At 43.9% G+C, this 19,212-nt stretch overlaps 1 protein-coding gene across 1 annotated transcript in view; it reads left to right on the top strand.

Moving 5' to 3' along the window:
• Positions 1–18,503, top strand: part of LOC147271144 (uncharacterized) — a 100,924-nt gene extending 82,421 nt beyond the window's left edge. Inside the window, exons 2-6 of the mRNA XM_086205769.1 lie at positions 17,432–17,486; positions 17,559–17,626; positions 17,715–17,770; positions 17,855–17,965; positions 18,369–18,503. Coding sequence (XP_086061895.1) covers positions 17,432–17,486; positions 17,559–17,626; positions 17,715–17,770; positions 17,855–17,965; positions 18,369–18,503 — 425 coding nt within the window. The remainder of the gene's footprint in view (positions 1–17,431; positions 17,487–17,558; positions 17,627–17,714; positions 17,771–17,854; positions 17,966–18,368) is intronic.
• The last annotated feature ends 709 nt before the right edge of the window (positions 18,504–19,212 follow it).

Genomic DNA, 19,212 nt, shown 5'->3' with positions numbered 1-19,212 from the left:
AGCAGGTCAGTGAGTTGGTCTGCTAAAGGCATGTTGAACAGGAAGTAACAATGATTTCAAACTTATTCTGAAGGTTGACCCCTTCCCTCCCGTGGTCACAGGAAGTGACGACAGCACCGCTTGAAGAAGCCAGGAAAGAAATGGTAAAAGGACTCAATTTAAACAGAGCCTTTCTATCTCAGCATACCATGCTAGCAAACCTCCTTTTGTCTGGTTTGGACAGACAGACAGACAGACAGACTACTTTATTAATCCCTTTTGGACGTTCCGCGAGGGAAATTGCACTCTCCTCAACATACATTCACAGCACTGTTACCATAGATTAGACTAAAAATAGCAAAGAAGAAAAAACAAAGACTATATATATATATATATATATATATATATATATATATATATACACATACATACATACATACATATATATACATACATACATATATATATGCATATATATACATACATATATACATACATACATACATATATGCATATATATACATACATATACATACATACGCATATATATATATACATATATATGCATATATATATACATACATACATATATATATGCATATATATATACATACATACATATATGCATATATATATATACATACATACATATATATATGCATATATATATATATATATATATATATATATATATATATATATATATATATATATATATATATATGCGGGTGCCTGTGTGTACCTGGATGGTTATGTATATATGCATAGTGACAGGAATAATCATAATATTAATTGTTCTTAATTGTTATTATAACAATACTAATGATGATGATATAATATAATAATGATGATGATATAATATAAAACATATAATAGTTATAATAAAATAATAATAGCAGTAGTAACAAGAATTATATAATAATAATAATAAAAAATAATAAATGCTCATGATAATTATTATGAGCAAACAGACATTATGAACAAACATTGTTCATTACAAACATTAATCTCATAAATAAATGCTCATAATAAAAAATAATAAAATAATGATGATGATAATAATAATAATAATAATAAAAACAACAATAATAATAATAATTAAAATAATAATAATAATAATAATAATGTACAGTCTCTTATATTGCACGAGTGTCCGGTTGTTATTGGGGCAAGCTAATGGTGCTCAGCCCTCTCCAACAGTCCTTCTGTTGGCCCTCCCCCCTCCAGTGAGGAGTTTAACAGTTTAATGGCTCGGGGGATGAAGGAGTTCTTCAGTCTGGTTGTTGTTTGGTGACTGTGGATGAACACACAGGAGAAGTTGAGCATGAATCTGTGTTCCTGTTCACTTGAATACATGCAGGAGTGTGAGGTGGAAATACTACTGTTTATTTTTGTTCTGATTTCAGAACTGTTGACACAACGGTGTCAGATTAAAGCATCTCCACCTTCCAGATGCTGGTCTCCTTCTGGGGTCCTGACTGACCTCCATCTTGTGTTCTGGATCCACCTGAACCCAGCAGCTCCAGATCCCTTCACTCCTTACAGGGATAGAAAATGGCTGCTGGATGGAAGTCCCCCAACTGTGGCTGTTCTGAAACTCTTCTCCTCAGTCACTCCTGAGTTGACACTGAGATGGAAACTCTGAGTATCAGGTTCAGAACAGCTGATCTGAGTTGGTCCAATCAACTGTGAGTGTGTTCACCTTGAGTGTCACACGTACACAACCACCACAAAATGACATCATCAATGGAGCCCTGATACCACGAGTCACCATGACAACCAAGAACAAAATAACAAGTTACTTTGAAACAAGACCTTCATATATTTATGATGACATCACCAATATGAGCCTTTTCTCTTTTCCAGGCTGTCTTACTTTTCAATGGCACAGCAGCAGACAGCAAGAGGGTTGCTATGGTGTAGCTGGTAAAATCCCTATCTATGGTCTGCAGAAATATGCTGGGACTTCTTTTTTATTATTAACCGAAATTCAAAGACTGACGAAAGACACCAAAGCACAGAATTTAGACATCAAAGAAAGAAATCAAAGAAAGAACCTGAAGATCAGGAAATGGCACAGATCAATTAGATCCATGGACTCATCAGTGAAGGTTTTCTTTGGTTCACGGTCTCTTGTTGTCGTACTGGTGTGATGATGTCAGACCCTTCACATTCAGTTCAAACAGACTCCAAAGTGTAGCTGTGATGCAGAGGGCAGCAGCCTTGTGCTTGGTACCGTCATGGTTCTCTGCATTGTTAGCAAACTCACCAAAGACCTCCCTGAAAGCAGGATCATTTTCCCAGAGTGCTTTTTTAACCAAGTACCAATTTGTCCCTCTTTAAAAAACAACAAACAAAGATGAGGTCAGACTGAGATGGACGAGATGATATGGATGTGATTTATGGCTTTCAAACTCCAAATATTCAATTTTTCTTCAGGGCTTTTGAGAGGTTCTGGGTAATGAATGAAAATTTAAGTTGGACAGAAACGACATGCGGGGTCACTGTGTGTGTTTACACGTGTGTGTATTTCTTGTTTTATGGTGTTGGAGACCATTTCCATCATCAACACTGATCAGGAGTCCTCGTCCTCATGGGGACCAAAGACTGGCCCTGATGCAGCGCAATGCAGTTTGTGAGTTCTTGCATGAATTTCAGAGTGAAGGTCTGGATTGAGTTTAGTTTCAAATAAAGATTAAGATTCAGTTGGTTAAGATTAAGATTAAGATTAAGGTTAGGCTGCACATAGAATGAAGTTGATCGAATGTTCTCATAAGAATAGCTGGGCACACTTGAGTGTGTTTAAATGCAGACTTCCTCTTGTGACAACTGATGTCATTGGAAACCATCTTGAGGACATTTGGAGAAAGTTCAATCTTTTAGCTGCAGGTACAGTGACTTACAACACTGCAACAACAACAAAAAAACACCCCTCCAAAAACACTCTTGTCCAACATTTGTGCCCAAATTTTCTCCTCATGAGGCACCAAATCAGGTCAAGTCAGTTTTATTTGTTTAGAACCAAATCACTACAAAAACAGCCATTAAGTTGATCTGGTTGGCACTGGTATTTTTTCTTGCTGCAGCTCAGGAGTGATTCAGGAGAAGAGTTTCAGAACAGCCAAAGTTGGGGACTGGAATTCTAAAATGTCCCCTGGAACCAAACAACCTTGGGAGGTAAAACCTGCAATCATAGCCACTCAGATGCAGCAGCAGAAGAAGCTGTCATCCACCCTGACAGTCAGAGCATCAAGTCAAGAAAACATCACCATCTTGTAGTTCCAAACCTTCACCTGTCAGATTCAGCTACTTCTTATTGTGGGACTTTAAATTTGAACACAATGGAATTTGGACAAGGAGTTTTCCTTCAAGTCCAAACATCATCGTCCAGCCTCCAACCAGAGGTCCATCAGTTAACATGGAGCCACAGGTGGAGTCTGGATTCTTTTCTAGAATGAGACAGCAATGACAGTCCTGCCAAGTGACATCACTGACATGACAGGATGACTTCAGTCACGTGACAGGATGACTTCAGTCACATGACTGGATGACTTCAGTCACGTGACTGGATGACAGTGTAGATGCCAATGTAGAGGTTGGGGAAATAGTCTCTGAGAATCCAGCTTGAAGCCACTCCCTCCTTGTTCTTCAAAAACCCAAACAGAGACCGTCAGTCTCCGTCCAATCCTGTACTTGGTTCAATGTTGCTGTTCCATTTTGCAGCAGTAGGTGTCCCTGTGATACCAGGTTCAGTTCAAGAGTCCCAACTCCAGCTCATGTTGGTGACCTCAGTGGCAGGTAAAATGGCGCTTCAGTGGATCATGTGATCAACTCATGTGTGTCCTCACTGCTCCACAGGTCTGTCAAATGTTCTGTAAAATAGTTGGACCCAGCAGAGCTGCTAGATTAGGAGTTGATGGAGTCATTGCAGATACCAGGGTCCAGTTCCATCCTCACTACCCCTGGTGACCATGTCAAAGTGTCCTTGAGTAAGAGACTGAACCCCTAAATACTTCTGATGAGTAGGTTGGCTCCTTGCATTGCAGCCTTCAGCATCAGTGTGTGAGTGTGTGTGAATGAGAGGACATTGTTCAGCTCCTTGAGTGCTGCTGAGGTAGAAAGGCTCTGTACAAACTGAGTCCTTTTACCATTTCTTTCCTGCTTCTAGCGGTGCTGTTGTCACTTCCTGTGACCGTGGAGGGAAGGAGTCCCCCATCAGAATAAGTTTTATATCATGATGTTACTTCCTCTTCAACACGCCTTTAGCAGACCAACTCACAGAACAGCTCAGTGAGGTAGTGTGGCCGAGTGGTCTCAGGCGCTGGATTAAGGCTCCAGTCTCTGAGGAGGTGTGGGTTCAAATCCCACCACTGCCATCATGTCCCAAGTCACTGGAGAGGTGTGGCAGGTTTCTCATAGCCTTTCCTCTCTCTTCCACTGGTATCTTCAAACCTGTGACCGAAAGAAGAACCCTCTCCTGAGTCCACAGACCTGAGCATCACTGCTCTGACTACCAGGTTACCTCCTGGTTGTCATGGTGAGGTAGTCAGTTGTTCATTTTGTTTTATGACAGAGGCCTCATTGTGAATTAAATAATCCCATTTCTTTACTTGACGTTTCACGCTGTTTCGATTGAAAAAGACCAGTTCCTGGAGAAGATCTTCCAGGGGTCCAGGTTAAAGCGGTGCCCCAGCTGGCACCAGGCGCTGACCCAGGTCCTGCATGGGAGATACTGTCAGTTCTGTTCTGCCCTGCTCACAACCACAGGCTGGTGTTGAGGCCTGCAGCAACCAGGGCCCCAGTCACCAAGAGTATAAAGGCTGGTCATTGTGGCAGTGGGAGGAGTCAAAATGAAGACAGACCAATGTGAGCAGGACGTTCCTAGAGAAGTCATCCATCCACTTTCTATTCTTATCCTTTAAGGGTCACGGGGGGGGGGGGGGGGGCGATCCCAGGTGACATTGTTCAAGAGGCAGGGTTCACCCTGGACAGGTCACCAGTCCATCAGGAGAAATGAGGTGGTCGGTATCATGCAACCTAAACTAAAACATTAGCCGGATCAAATTCAGATTAAAGCAAGTGTCTCCAGATCAAAGTCAGAATTCCTGATGATGTCATCAGGGCTTTGACAGTAGCTAGAATTCTGTCTTTGATCTCAGGAGGACATGAAAGAAACCCAATTGAGGAAAGTAGAGGAGAACATTCAGCTTCATTAGAAACACTTGAACTGTTGAACAGTAGAATTTGTTTGAAACAGTTTACAACACTGAGTGACAGGATTGAAGAGGGAAGAGTTTTCTACTTTAAATTTAATTCTATCAAGTCAAGTCAATTTTATTTATTTTGTGCCAAATCCCAACAGAAGTTATCTCATGACACTTTACAAGTTTATCTAATGAGACAGGTACCCTGGAAGGTATCACGTTGGCCCCCAGCACCACCCTAAGGAACCTAGGAGTTCTCTTTGATCAGGATCTGTCCTTTCATGCCCACATTCAGCAAATTTCTAGGACTGCTTTCTTTCATTTGTGAAACATTGCTGAGATCAGACACATCCTGTCTCAAAAAGATGCAGAAAAACTTGTCCATGCCTTTGTCACTTCCAGGCTGGATTACTGCAATTCCCTCCTATCAGGCTGCACCAGTAGGTCCCTCAAGACTCTCCAGCTGGTCCAGAACGCTGCTGCCTGACTAGAACTAGTAGAAGAGACCATGTCTCTCCTGTACTGGCCTCTCTGCATGGCTCCCTGTCAAATTTAGAAGAGAATTCAAAATTCTCCTTCTACCATCAAAGTCCTTAACAGTCAGGCTCCTTCATACCTGACAGAGCTCCTAGTCCCCTATTATCCAGCTAGAACCCTTCACTCCCAGGATGCAGGGTTACTGGTGGTTCCTAGAGTTCTAACAGTAGACTGGGAGCCAGAGCCTTCAGCTATCAGGCTCCCCTCCTGTGGAACAGTCTCAGTTTCAGTCCAGCATGCAGACACCCTCTTGACCTATAAGAGCAGACGAAAGACCTTCCTTTTTGATCAGGCTTATAGTTGGGCTGCTAAGGCTGGCCCTTAGATATGCTGCTATAGGCTTAGGCTGCTGGGGGATTTCCCATGGTGCACTGGGCTTCTCTCTCCTCCTTTCTGTCCTCCTATATGTGTCATACATAAATCATACTCATATGTATTACTAACTCGTCTCCTTCTCCAGAGCCTTCAGGCTCCCCTCATCCCAGATGTGGGTGCTGCTGGAGGAGGCTGCAGACCTGAAGAGGCTCAAAGTGCCACCCGTAGCTCCACCTGCTCACCGTCTGTCCATCAGTCTCTTCACTAATCTCTCTCTTTATCTCTGTCCCTCTCTTTCCTTCTGCATATCTGTCTTCCTCCATTATCTGTCTTTGTCTCTGCCCCGCTCTCCTGCTCTCTTTCCCTCCAACCGGTCAAAGCAGAAGGCCGTCCCCACTGATCCTGGATCTGCTCGATGTTCCTGTCTGTTAAAAGGAAGGTTTTCATCACCACTGTTGCAGGATGTGCTGCTGATGGAGAATTGTTGGGTGGAGGTTCATTGAAGGAGTTTGGTTCTAGACCTGCTCTACTAGTAAAGAGTCATGAGAGAACTTTGTTGTGATTTGGTTCAATAGAAATAAAACTGACTTGACCAGTGTCATTTGTGGTCTTTTGTTAATTGCATGCCACATGAAATTATTGTTGGTCAGTTTTCTAGCGACTGTCTCACAGTGGCAAGACAAGAACACTTCTACTTTTAATGTTGACAGTTTGTTCAACACTAAACTTCATCCAGTACCATGTTGTCAAACACTGGAACCTCCACAGCACCTGAACAGGGACTTGAACCCTGGACCCTCACATTAAAAGTCTGATGCTCTACCATCTGAGCTACTCAGGTTCTTTCTACAGCATTGAGACAGGAAAAGAAACACCTGTGAAGGTCAAACTGATGCTTTCTTGACTTGTTCAGTCCTCCATGTTAAAGTCCACCATGCTTTTGACTGGCTCTGATTCTCTGTGGCAAAATCCAACAAGAGGCTCCAAAAATGTCCTGAATGTCGTAAGAATGCACAGGACAAGATGTTAGTTTCCTTCATGTCTGCAGTTCCTCCACTGGAAAGTAAAGTCAATGCTGCTCCTCTGCTGAAACCTGGGATCGGACCAGGGACCTTTAGATCTTCAGTCTAACGCTCTCCCAACTGAGCTGGTTCAGTTCTGAGTGAGGGCCCTGCTTCTGTCATTTATAATCTCTTCCACTCTCACTAGAACTTTGAGAGGATTGGAGCTTCTGAAGTCCTGAAACAAATCAAACCAGGGACTTTGAACTACACAGTGAAGGAGTTGATCATCAAGGTTGATGGCAGCTTATTAAGCTTATTAAGTTAAGTTAAGCTTTGATCAAATATAAGAAATGTAAATGAATTCAACATTGATTGCATTTCTCTCCTTTCTTTGGTGCCCTCAGACTTTCTGAGAACTGTAGGAGGAACTGCTCTCTGCTCTCTGTTTGTTCTGCTCAATGGAGGAAGGAATGGAGCTCTAAGTTTTCCAGTTCCTACATCAGTGAATGGACTTTCTGTGCTGCAAGGAACCAAAGCTACTAAGGAGGATTACAGAGTTTGTCCTTGCTGGAGTCAGTGACTTAATAGAGTCTAACAAAGGGTTGAACCTGAATGAGACAGTCACCCTTCAACATGGGGCCATGGCAGAGTGAACCAAGAACACTACAATGGGGGTGAGAGTGGAGCCATGATGGATTCACAGTTCATCACCTCCACCATCATGTGGACCACCTGATCACCTCTCCCTCAACCTCTAAATAACTCATTCCCTGACCGGGAATCAAACCCGGGCCGCGGTGGTGAGAGCGCCGAATCCTAGCCACTAGACCATCAGGGACCACACTGAGCGCTCAAACAACAGAGACTATACACAATGACTCAAGAACACAGGACTCTGTTGTCTCAGCTTGAGATGCAGAGGGTCCACCAAGACCACCACACACCTCAGCCCCCTAAAGACAGTCCACCCCCAGGATCAGCTTCTATCACTCAGTGGTCCAGAACCATTATGAAGCCTGATCAGGAATGTGAGCAAAGCTCTTGGAACAGGCCTGCTGCCACCACAACTAAGATCCTGCAGGTCACTAGAAACTCCAGTGTCCAGCTGACAAGTGGACTTTCCTCTGATCTGTGGTGGTGCTGAGTTTATCAAACATCTCCAACAAGAAGATGAAGGAGGCCATCAACTCCTCCAAGCTCAACATCTATACTGGCTTTACTGGGAGATCAGGAGGTCAAAGCAGATCTTCCCCCTCCACCTCAGATGGTTTCTACTCACAGAGATGAGGGACCAGTTCAAACCAGCTACCTGGAGCTCCCTTAAGCCATTGTCCCCCTCAGCTAACATCTGGATCTGGACCTGCACCGGTGCTGACTTGTGTCTTGAGTCCCCAGAGTTTGTTGAACCAGAGAAGCTTCAACTGGTGGTGGTCGTACAACCAAGCGTGAAGGTGAGCCTGCATTGTCTGATCTGGAGCTAATAGGAATTAGCAAGTTAGCAACTGTTCTAGAGTTGCTGCTGAGTTGAATTAGAATTTATTTGTTGAAAGGTTCCAGTTTCTATGAGGTCAGGGAAGATTGGTGTGGATTCTAAAGGTCCCTGGTTGGATTCCCACCTCTCACAGAGGACCTGATGCTTCACGTGAGCTGTGGGATTGGTCTTTACTGCTGAGACAGAAAGAATCCTCCCACATTGGCTTCTTTTAACTGTCAACATTGGTTTGGCTCATTGGAACATTTTTAAACCCTCGTTGCTCAGATTTTACATTAATTTGATCATGACTTGAGACAAATGTTCTGTTTATGAATTAAATAATCACTTGAGTTATGAATTTAGTGAGTCAACCAGACTTGGTCCATGACAAAAGTTAGTCTGGTTATTATTCAGTTTCCTTCCAGTTGGAACACACACACACACACACACACACACACACACACACACACACACGCACACACACACACACACACACACACACATTCACACATTTTGTGAACCAACTCAGGAGTCATCAGGTGTTTTACTCAGAGGGATTCATTCATGATAAATGAGCATGGAGGAGACCCAGTAATCATCAACACAAGCGTCACATGAGCAGGTCACCACCCACTTTTATTGATTGGTTCTTGTAAGAATCACTCCTAACGCCATCAGGAGGTCATTTTTTGTCCTGCCCTGTCTCAACTGTTGGAGCACAACTACAGCCTGAACTCTGTCACTACCTTATCCCTCCCTAACATCCTCATACAGACCCACTATCTGGACTAGCCTGACCCCCCTGACCCTCATCAGTCACTCGTAGTGCCTCACACTGGAGGGAATAGGAGCGTCTGTGAGCTCTGACTGTTGGGATGCACATCCATGTGATGAAGAGCTGTTTTAAACAGGGAATCAGTTGACCTCTTGACCTGTGTGGGCAGGTACAGAGGGACGATTCCATCATGAACAATAATATTACTAAACAAATGGGTCTTTAGCTTCTTTCTGAAGGCGTCCCCAGCGTCCTCATGTCCAGTGGGAGAGCGTTCCAGAGTCTAGGAGCTGCAACCTGGAAGGTTCACTCTCCTTCACTGAGGCTGAATCCCTGTGGTCAGTGAGGATAAGGGACCCCACAGGTATCACTAAAGTGCTTTAGACTGCAAAGCACTCAGCTAATCAAGCTGGGATCAACTGCTGTGGTGATCAAGGTATCATCATATATAACAAACAAAGAAAACAAAGTTGAGGAAAAGCACACAAAGAAGAAACTATGAACATGAACAGAGCATCTTCTACACCAGATGTCTCACGGCTCAGTAGACCTCTGGTTTGACCCGGAGCAGGTCCAGTCTCCAGGGTGCCCCCATCATTCTGCTTTTCAGTTGCAGGACATGCAGCAGAATCCCATCGCTCCTCTGCAGAAGAACATATGAGAGCGTCTGCTTGCTCTTCTCTGGCTGGACGTAGGGGAGAGTCTGCTTGCTCTTCTCTGGCTGGACGTAGGGGAGAGTCTGCTTGCTCTTCTCTGGCTGGACGTAGGGGAGAGTCTGCTTGCTCTTCTCTGGCTGGACGTAGGGGAGAGTCTGCTTGCTCTTCTCTGGCTGGACGTAGGAGAGAGTCTGTTTGCTCTTCCCTGGCTGGACGTAGGGGAGAGTCTGCTTGCTCTTCTCTGACTGGACGTAGGGGAGAGTCTGCTTGCTCTTCTCTGGCTGGACGTAGGGGAGAGTCTGCTTGCTCTTCAGAAGTTTGCTGGACCTTCACTTGAAGGTTATGATTTTCCTCTTTCAAACAGCTTTTTAAATCATGAAGATTTCCCAGGATTTCCCACTGAGCACTGTTCCTTTTCTTCTTTTTTGTTCTCACTGCACATAGAAGACTCTGAACTTCACCGTTCAGACTCTCACTCTTTGTGGGGTCCTGGTCCTTCCTTGATTCGAGGTGGGCCAACTCTGCAGTGAAGGTCTCTGTCTCCTGAGATGCAGTAGAAACTCGTCTACTGCATCGTCTCCTCAAACATCCATTTTCTGCCTCTCTCTCCTCACTCTGGGACCTCAGCTGTTCAAGAGTCGCCTTCTTCTCAGTGAGTTCTTCTCTCCTTTTGTTCTTCTCTGCCTGGATGGAGTTGAGCTCACACTTGAGGTCACACTTCTCCTTGTAAACCATCTTCACCTCAAGCTGAAGATTGTGGACTTGTGTGTTCAGGTCTCTGATCTGAGTCTGGTTCTCCTCCCTCACAGATTCAAGGTTGCCCACCATGGCAGACATGTTCTCTACCAGCTGATATGCAATAATCTTCTCTTGTCCAAGACTAGAAACCTGTCCCCACAAATTCTGGTTTTCTGTCCATCTCTTGTCACACAGAGACTGAAGCTGATCAAGTGCACTTTTCTTCTCAGTCAGGTCTTCCTCAAGACATTTCATCTCCACCTGTTCTCTCTCCCTCAGAGACTGAACCTGGGTCAGCTCTTTTCTGAGCTCATTGTTCTCTCCATCAACCTTCCTCCCCTCACTCTGAAGACTGTGGACTGTTGCGTTCAGATCTTCTATCTGAGTCTGGTTCTTGTCCTGGACCGTTTTGAGGTTGGCCACCACAGCAGTGAGGTTCTGGAGCTCCTGGATTGCTCTTTTATTCTCACGTTCAAGAGTAGAAACTTGTTCCCTCAAGTTCTGGTTTTCTGCATGTGTGTTGTCACACAGAGACTGAAGCTGCTCAAGGGCAGCTTTCTTCTCAGTCAGGTCCTCCTGCTCTGTCAGCCTTAGAGATGAAGGAGCAGGATCACATTGACCAGGATCATTCAGTGGATAAATACAGCTCCTACTGAGATCCACCAGATCTCTGAATGCTCCAACTATACAATCCAATGGAGTCATAGCCTTCTGTCCTGGGTTGATCTGAAGATCTTGAGCCAGACTAAATCTCCTGGAACTGTCAAGTGTTTAAAGACCAAAACTGCCTCATAAAAGTGGAGTCTGGATTCTTTTCTATAATGTGACGGCAATGACAGTCCTGCAGAGTGACATCACTGACATGACTGGATGACTTCAGTCACATGACTGGATGACAGTGTAGATTCCAATGTAGAGGTTGGGGAAATAGTCTCTGAGAATCCAACTTGAAGCCACGCCCTCCTTGTTCTTCAAAAACCCAAACAGCGACCATCAGTCTCCCTCCAATCCTGTACTTGGGTTCAATGTTGCTGTTCCATTTTGCAGCAGTAGGTGTCGCTGTGATACCAGGTTCAGTTCAAGAGTCCCAACTCCAGCTCATGTTGGTGACCTCAGTGGCAGGTAAAATGGCGCTTCAGTGGATCATGTGATCAACTCTTGTGTGTCCTCACTGCTCCACAGGTCTGTCAAATGTTCTGTAAAATAGTTGGACCCAGCAGAGCTGCTAGATTAGGAGTTGATGGAGTCGTTGCAGATACCAGGGTCCAAAGTCCAGCTTGAACCTGGTTTGTGCAGTTCTTTGTCAAGCTAGCAGCCATTCTTTTCACTGCCAAGCTAAAGTGACTTCTGTCAACAAAGGTCAACATACAAAAGGATATTTCTACTGTCAGTTCAAGATTTTGATCAAACTCCTTTTTCAGAGCTGGAACCTTCCTCTTGTGTCAGCTTTCTGTTCCCATCTCTATGGTAACGGTCAGTTTTGACCCACGTCTTCAATCAGCTGTCAAATAAACTAAAACAATTTTCTATCCTCCAAGTTGTTTCCATCTCTTGGTGACCTTGTTAGGCTTCCTTATCCATGGAAATATTGATTGATTGTGTGTTTAGATGCATGTGTGACACTTCTGTGTGATCTCTGCAGAGATGTTTCCTGCAGTTGAAGCACAATCCATTTGTCCTGCTGTCCTGACTGCTTGGGCAGTCCTGACCCTCTTTCTTCTGGAACCAGATCCTGAGTGGGGTTGTGGCTGTGGCTGTTCTGGTTGGTGTTGAGGCAGGGCTGCTGAGGAGGACGCTGTTGCACTCTTGGTGGATGTGGGTCCACAACACAAATGCAGTCTATGCAGACACATCAAGGATGGTCTTTGTTTGTTGTGTTGTTGTGCAGGTCGATGGGAGAACGAGGCTGATGAGAGTCCCTGAAGCTCCCATGACTGGGAGAGGAGCTGCTGGCAGGGTTGCTGACAGTGCACTTCTGACTTCAGGTTTGGCTCTGATTGTTGCTTTATCATCTTATTTTGATAACTGGTCCAGACAGACCCTCACTATTTGGTCATTCAGTGAAAAACATTTGTTGGTTTTATTTTGTTGAACTAGAGGTTCCTGACAAAGTCAAAAATCCTTGATACAATAAACAAATTGATGTGGTTCTTTGCTGCATTTAAAACCTCCAACAGGTCACACAGGAGGAAGGTTAAATCATGTGACCATCATCATTACAGCTGTTGACCTTGTTTAACTAGTTGGTGGTGCTAAATATCACCAGCTTGCTAACGTTAACTAGCTAATGTTGCTAGCTAGCTAATATTATTTTCAAACTTCAGGCCTAAATTTTGGATTGACTGTTAAAATTGTTCCCCTCACCTTTGTAACACCAGGTTTTGTCTTGATGATGTCACTGTCACTGCCTTTCTGATTCTAAAATATAAATGCATCCAAGAATAAAAAGTCAAACTGCCCCTCCATGGAAACATCATATTTATATACTGCAATATTCTTTTCCAGTGTACTACACTATATTTTTGTTTTATCAGAGAGACTTTAATGTCTGTCTTTGATCTCTAAACTCTGACTCTGATGTCATTGGTGCTGACTGAATTCTACCCCCTGACAGACTGGGAAGGCTCATATTGGTGATGTCATCATAAATATATGAAGGTCTTGTTTCAGTGAATTGAAGTGAAATAACTTGTTATTTTGTTTGTTGTTGTCATGGTGATTCGTGGTATCAGGGCTCCATTGATGATGTCATTTTGTCATGGTTGTACACATGTGACACTCAAGGTGAACGTACTCACAGCTGATTGAGTATCAGGTTCAGAACAGCTGATCTGACTTGGTCCAGAGTTTCCATCTCAGTGTCAACTCAGGAGTGACTGAGGAGAAGAGTTTCAGAACAGCCACAGTTGGGGGACTTCCATCCAGCAGCCATTTTCTATCCCTGTAAGGAGTGAAGGGATCTGGAGCTGCTGGGTTCAGGTGGATCCAGAACACAAGATGGAGGTCAGTCAGGACCCCAGAAGGAGACCAGCATCTGGAAGGTGGAGATGCTTTAATCTGACACCGTTGTGTCAACAGTTCTGAAATCAGAACAAAAATAAACAATAGTATTTCCACCTCACACTCCTGCATGTATTCAAGTGAACAGGAACACAGATTCATGCTCAACTTCTCCTGTGTGTTCATCCACAGTCACCAAACAACAACCAGACTGAAGAACTCCTTCATCCCCCGAACCATTAAACTGTTAAACTCCTCACTGGAGGAGGGGAGGGCCAACAGAAGGACTGTAGGAGAGGGCTGAGCACCATTAGCTTAACCCAATAACAACTGGACACTCGTGCAATATAAGAGACTGTACATTATTATTATTATTATTATTATTATTATTGTTATTATTATTATTATTATAACTATTATATTTTTATTATATTATATCATCATCACCATTATTATATGATATCATCATCATTATTAGTGTTATTAGTATTATTATTGTTATAATAACAATTAAGAACAATTAATATTATGATTATTCCTGTCACTATGCAAATATACATAACCATCCAGGTACACACAGGCACAGGCACGTGTATATATGCATATATATATATATGCATATGTATGCATATATATGCACATATATATGCGCATATATATGCATATATATAGATATATAGATATAGATATATATATGCGCATATATATACATATATATATATATATATATATAGAGATAGATATAGATATAGATATATAGATATATATGCAGTCTTTGTTTTCTCTTCTTTGCTATTTTTAGTCTAATCTATTGTAACAGTGCTGTGAATGTATGTTGAGGAGAGTGCAATTTCCCTCGTGGAACGTCCAAAAGGGATTAATAAAGTAGTCTGTCTGTCTGTCTGTCTGTCCAAACCAGACAAAAGGGGGTTTGCTAGCATGGCTGCTGAGGTAGAAAGGCTCTGTTTGAATTGAGTCCTTTTTCCATTTCTTTCCTGGCTTCTTCTAGCGGTGCTGTCATCCCTTCCTGAGACCACGGGAGGGAAGGGGTCACCCTTCAGAATAAGTTTGAAATCATTGTTACTTCTTCTTTAACATGCGTTTAGCAGACCAACTCACTAAACAGTTCAGTGAGGTAGTGTGGCTGAGTGGTCTAAGGTGTTGGATTAAGGCTCCAGTCTCTGAGGAGGCGTGGGTTTAAATCCCACCACTGCCATCATGTCTCTGGAGAGGTGTGGCAGGTCTCTCCTCTCTGTGCTGGAGGTGTTGGCTGTTTTTGTCACTCAACAATGTGCAGTAACGCTGAGCTGCCTTCAAGCCAACAACATGGGCACAGTGTACCCAGAGCCACAGGCTCCTCCCAGTATATGCAGCACTGCCAGTGACCTCTGCTTCAGTGTAACCGTGACTCTCCAAACTGAAGCTGATCCAGGACCAGCTCAGGAGGAGCCATGGAGCAGACAGGCTCTCTGATTTAATGCTGCTGTCTGTTGAGAGGAACATCCCAGTTGACTCCAACAAGGCTGCTGATGTCTTCAAACCCAGGACCAGAAGAAGAACCCTCCTCTGAGTCCACAGACCTGAGCACCGCTGCTCTGACTACCAGGTTACCTCCTGGTTATCAGGGTGAAGTCATGGTGAGGTGGTCAGTTGTTCCTTGGGTTTTATTCCAGAGGCCTGGGAGTTAAACACTGAATTAAATCATTTTAATTCTTTACTTGAAGTTTCCTGCTGTTTAGCTGGAAATGTAAGACAACTTCCTCCATGCTGGTGCCCCATCACACATAACAGGTGCACTTGTCCTCTTTTCACCTCTGACCCACAAACATTCCACCGGTGAACGTCCAGAAACTGAAGCATCAACAGTTCAGCAACAATGGATTCTTCAAATCACCTCTGAAATAAGAGATGAATCTTTACCTGCTGAGGCTTCAGAGCCAAATTGTTAAACCTTCAACACTCACATTCCTGTTCTTGTCTCAGTCCTGCTCTCCTAAATCAAGGCCTGGTCAATAGATGGTAGAGCAGAGAGGAGCAGAGGAAGAGAGCTGGGACCAGAACCAGAGGTTGATGGATCAAAACCATCCTCTGCTAAAAGAAAGGAGCCAAATAAACCTGGTTGTTTTGAAATGTGGATCTGATAAAAAGAGGTGGAAATCAGAATTCAAACCATTGAGAGAGTTAATAACATTCTACTTTACCACTGAAGCAAAAGTAGACTTCAGAAGGTTTTAGTGATTCAACATAGCAGCTAAATTTCCATTTCTATACTGATTGTCTGCAATGGTTCGTGGGGGTGGAGCCTATCACAGCTGACATCAGGTGAGGAGGGGGTTCACCCTTGATGGGTCGCCAGTCCATCCCAGGACCAACACACACAGACAGACAACCATTCACACTCACAGTCATTTAGAGTGTTCAGGTAACCACTACCCTCTTGAAGTCTTTGGACTGTGGGAGGAAGCTGGAGAACCAGAGAGAACCCACACAGAGACAGGGAAAACCTGCAGGAGGGGTGGAGATCGATGAGTCCTGGAGACGTTCAATAATGTCCATAACTTTGGCACCAGGAAGACAGCAGGTGATGGCACCTGGGAGTTCAACAGACCTGATGATTGAACCACCAATCACAAGGATTTCAGCCTCCATTGTAGAGAGTTTAGATGAGAGAGAACCTGCTGTCAGCCTCACCAGTCAGGGCAGTGGCAGAGGCAGCAGAGTTGAATGAAGCAGGACCACCTGGCAGGTCTCAGCTGGAGGTGATGTCATCACTGGCCTCAGTCCTCACCAGTGCTCTGCCTAGCAACAAGGACGATGGAGAGAAACCAGTAGAAGCACTCTGAGAGTTGGAGACAGCAGGAGAGAGACCATGACAGAGTCACCCATGGGAAACTGTTGGATCCACTCAGGACAGGCTGGACAGACACAGATCAAAGACAGAATTGATGATGATGTCATCAGGAGGCTTTGATAGTGTCTTTATTTGTACCTAGAATTCTGTCTTTGATGTCAGGAGGACATGAAAGAAACACAACTGAGGAAAGTAGAGGAGAACATTCAGCTTCATTAGAAACACTTGAACTGTTTAACAGTAGAATTTGTTAGAAACAGTTTACAACACTGAGTGACAGGATTGAAGAGGGAAGAGTTTTCTACTTTAAATTTAATATTAACTTTAAACTGGAGATGAACATTTTTAGTAGTTCATATTCTAACATCAGCATTCATCACCCAGCAGCTCCTCTGATCAACAGAACAAGCTGAAGTATTCTGAGAAGGAGGGCATGGATCCCTCTACCTCTCACATGCTAAGCTAGCACTCTACCATTGGAGCTAAGTCCCTGCAAATGAGCAGCAGATGATGGAGGTTGACCTTCATGCAGAGTTGGATGACCTTCACCAGTTGGAGCTTCTCTGGTTGACCAACATGTGGAATCTCTTTCAATACTCCAGTGGTGTTTAAGTGATGACAATATGGGTTAGTGACTGGGAGTGTGTGTGTGTGTGTGTGTCAGTGATGTGTCAGGATCATCCAGGCTCAACTCTAGAAGAAGCTTCTGGAAGAGATGAGCAAACACTCTCAACTAGAAATCCTGATGTAAACACACTGGCAAACCAACTGTGGCAGGATGGCGCTACACTCCCCACCATGAGGGGCAGTGTGGCAGACGATAGTGAGTGGTCACCTAGAAGTAGACCTGGTCCGACCCTTCTCCGTCCTTTCCACTTCCTCTCCCTCCTTTACGGAGCCGACAGCCGTGCGTGGTGGCGTCTCGCTGGTCAGCAGATCGGTTACAAACAAAGGTATGCATGCTTGCTCTGCTCCATTATTCAGTGTCATCGGCCCCCTGTTTACTCCGGTTTTGCTCCGTCCAGCAGTGTGGTGTTACCGGGAGCTGGGCTGTCTCCCTTGGGCCGGTGTGTGCGTGGTGCGCTTTCTGGGGGTAAGATGCGTAGTTGTCTGCCTTTCATATCAAGCTGCCGATGGTCTGTGGTGTTCTGATTATCCTCTCCCGGCCATCGTTTGTGTAGTCTGGGCTGCGGGCTTCCTCCTCCTGCCTTGTCTGACACCACGATTCTGCCCTCCGGTAGGAAATGTTTATTCTTAGCTTTTGTTATTCTGTAATGTCCTTCATCCACATTTTAATTAGGTTAACTTGTTTATTTTGCAGTGCGCAGCCGTCAATTGCTGCTGTGAGCCTCGCTGCTGTTTTGGTTCTTCCTCTTCTTCTCTTCTTCAGTCTGGATTCTTGCTGATTCGGCTCACAACGGCTCTGATCCAGGTAACGGCGGTTAAAGCCGTGCACTACGGCCTTCATAAGAGCCTCAACGTGGGCCAAGAGAGGGCATCCCGACCCTCATCGGCGCTGAGCCATCCCCCTTGGAGCCTGGTTTTAATTAGAGGGGCAGACATTTCCTTAATTACTTGAGTTTATTCCTTTTCTATTTGTTATTTCTTTCTTTGAATTATTACTGTTAGTTTTTGTGGGTTACATTTGATTTATTGTTTAGAACCCTTATTATTATTATTATTATTATTATTATTGTTGCCTTTTGCTCCCCATTTTGATCATTTGGATTTAAAACAGTCTCTGTTGGGTTATTTGGGGTAGCGATATTTGGTTCGTGTGTGAGGGTTGCCTTGATTTCATGTTTTTGATGGTGTTCTTTTCTTCTCTTTGACAGGTGTTGAGGGCCCAGAGCGGCAGCGGTCCCCCTGGTGGTGGTTCCTTATTCATGATTATTTTTTGGTTTGCTGTGTCACGGGTGCAGGGTAGTTTTTTTGGATCCTTCCCCTTTTCGTTACCGCTGTCGTGGTAAGCCCCAGCCCTGTCCCCTTTTCCTTTCGGTAATTCCTCTTGCACTCCTTATTTTATCCATTGGTATTCATTTAGTCTGTTGCTCATTTTAAACTATTTTTCTAATAAAAGTATTTTTATAAGTGGAAATCACGGTCCTGTCCTGTTGTGTCTCTCGACCTGTGTGCCTGTGTTCAAATGGAAGCCTGGTCATTTTGAAATTTTGTTTATATACTGGGGTGAAAGCCCACAGGTGGCGTTGTTGGCAACTGTTCCCCACCGCTCGCCTTGCCACACTACGAACCTCAAAATAATGCGACAGTGATGTTGTAAGAATTGCTAATGAACACAAAATTATGCTACAGTAATGTAGTAAGAGTTGCTAATAACCTAAAAATAATGCGACAGTGATGTTGTAAGAATTGCTAATGAACACAAAATAATGCTACAGTAATGTAGTAAGAGTTGCTAATAACCTCAAAATAATGCTACAGTGATGTAGTAAGAATTGCTAATGAACTCAAAGTGATGCTGACAGTCATGTAGTAAGAGTTGCTACGATCCTCAAAATAATGCGACAGTGATGTCAGAAGAATTGCTAAAGATCTCAAAATGATGCGACAGTGATTTAGTAAGAATTGCTAATGATCTCAAAATGATGCGACAGTGATGTCGTAAGAATTGCTAATAAACTAAAAGTGATGCTGACAGTAATGTAGTAAGAGTTGCTA

Source organism: Aulostomus chinensis, chromosome 1 (assembly GCF_037954235.1).
Source record: "Aulostomus chinensis isolate RoL2024-O1b breed Wild chromosome 1, RoL_Achi_v1.0, whole genome shotgun sequence".
Lineage (NCBI taxonomy): Eukaryota > Metazoa > Chordata > Actinopteri > Syngnathiformes > Aulostomidae > Aulostomus > Aulostomus chinensis.
The sequence above is the reverse complement of the archived record's forward strand: the minus strand, read 5'-3'. Positions and strand labels throughout refer to the sequence as shown.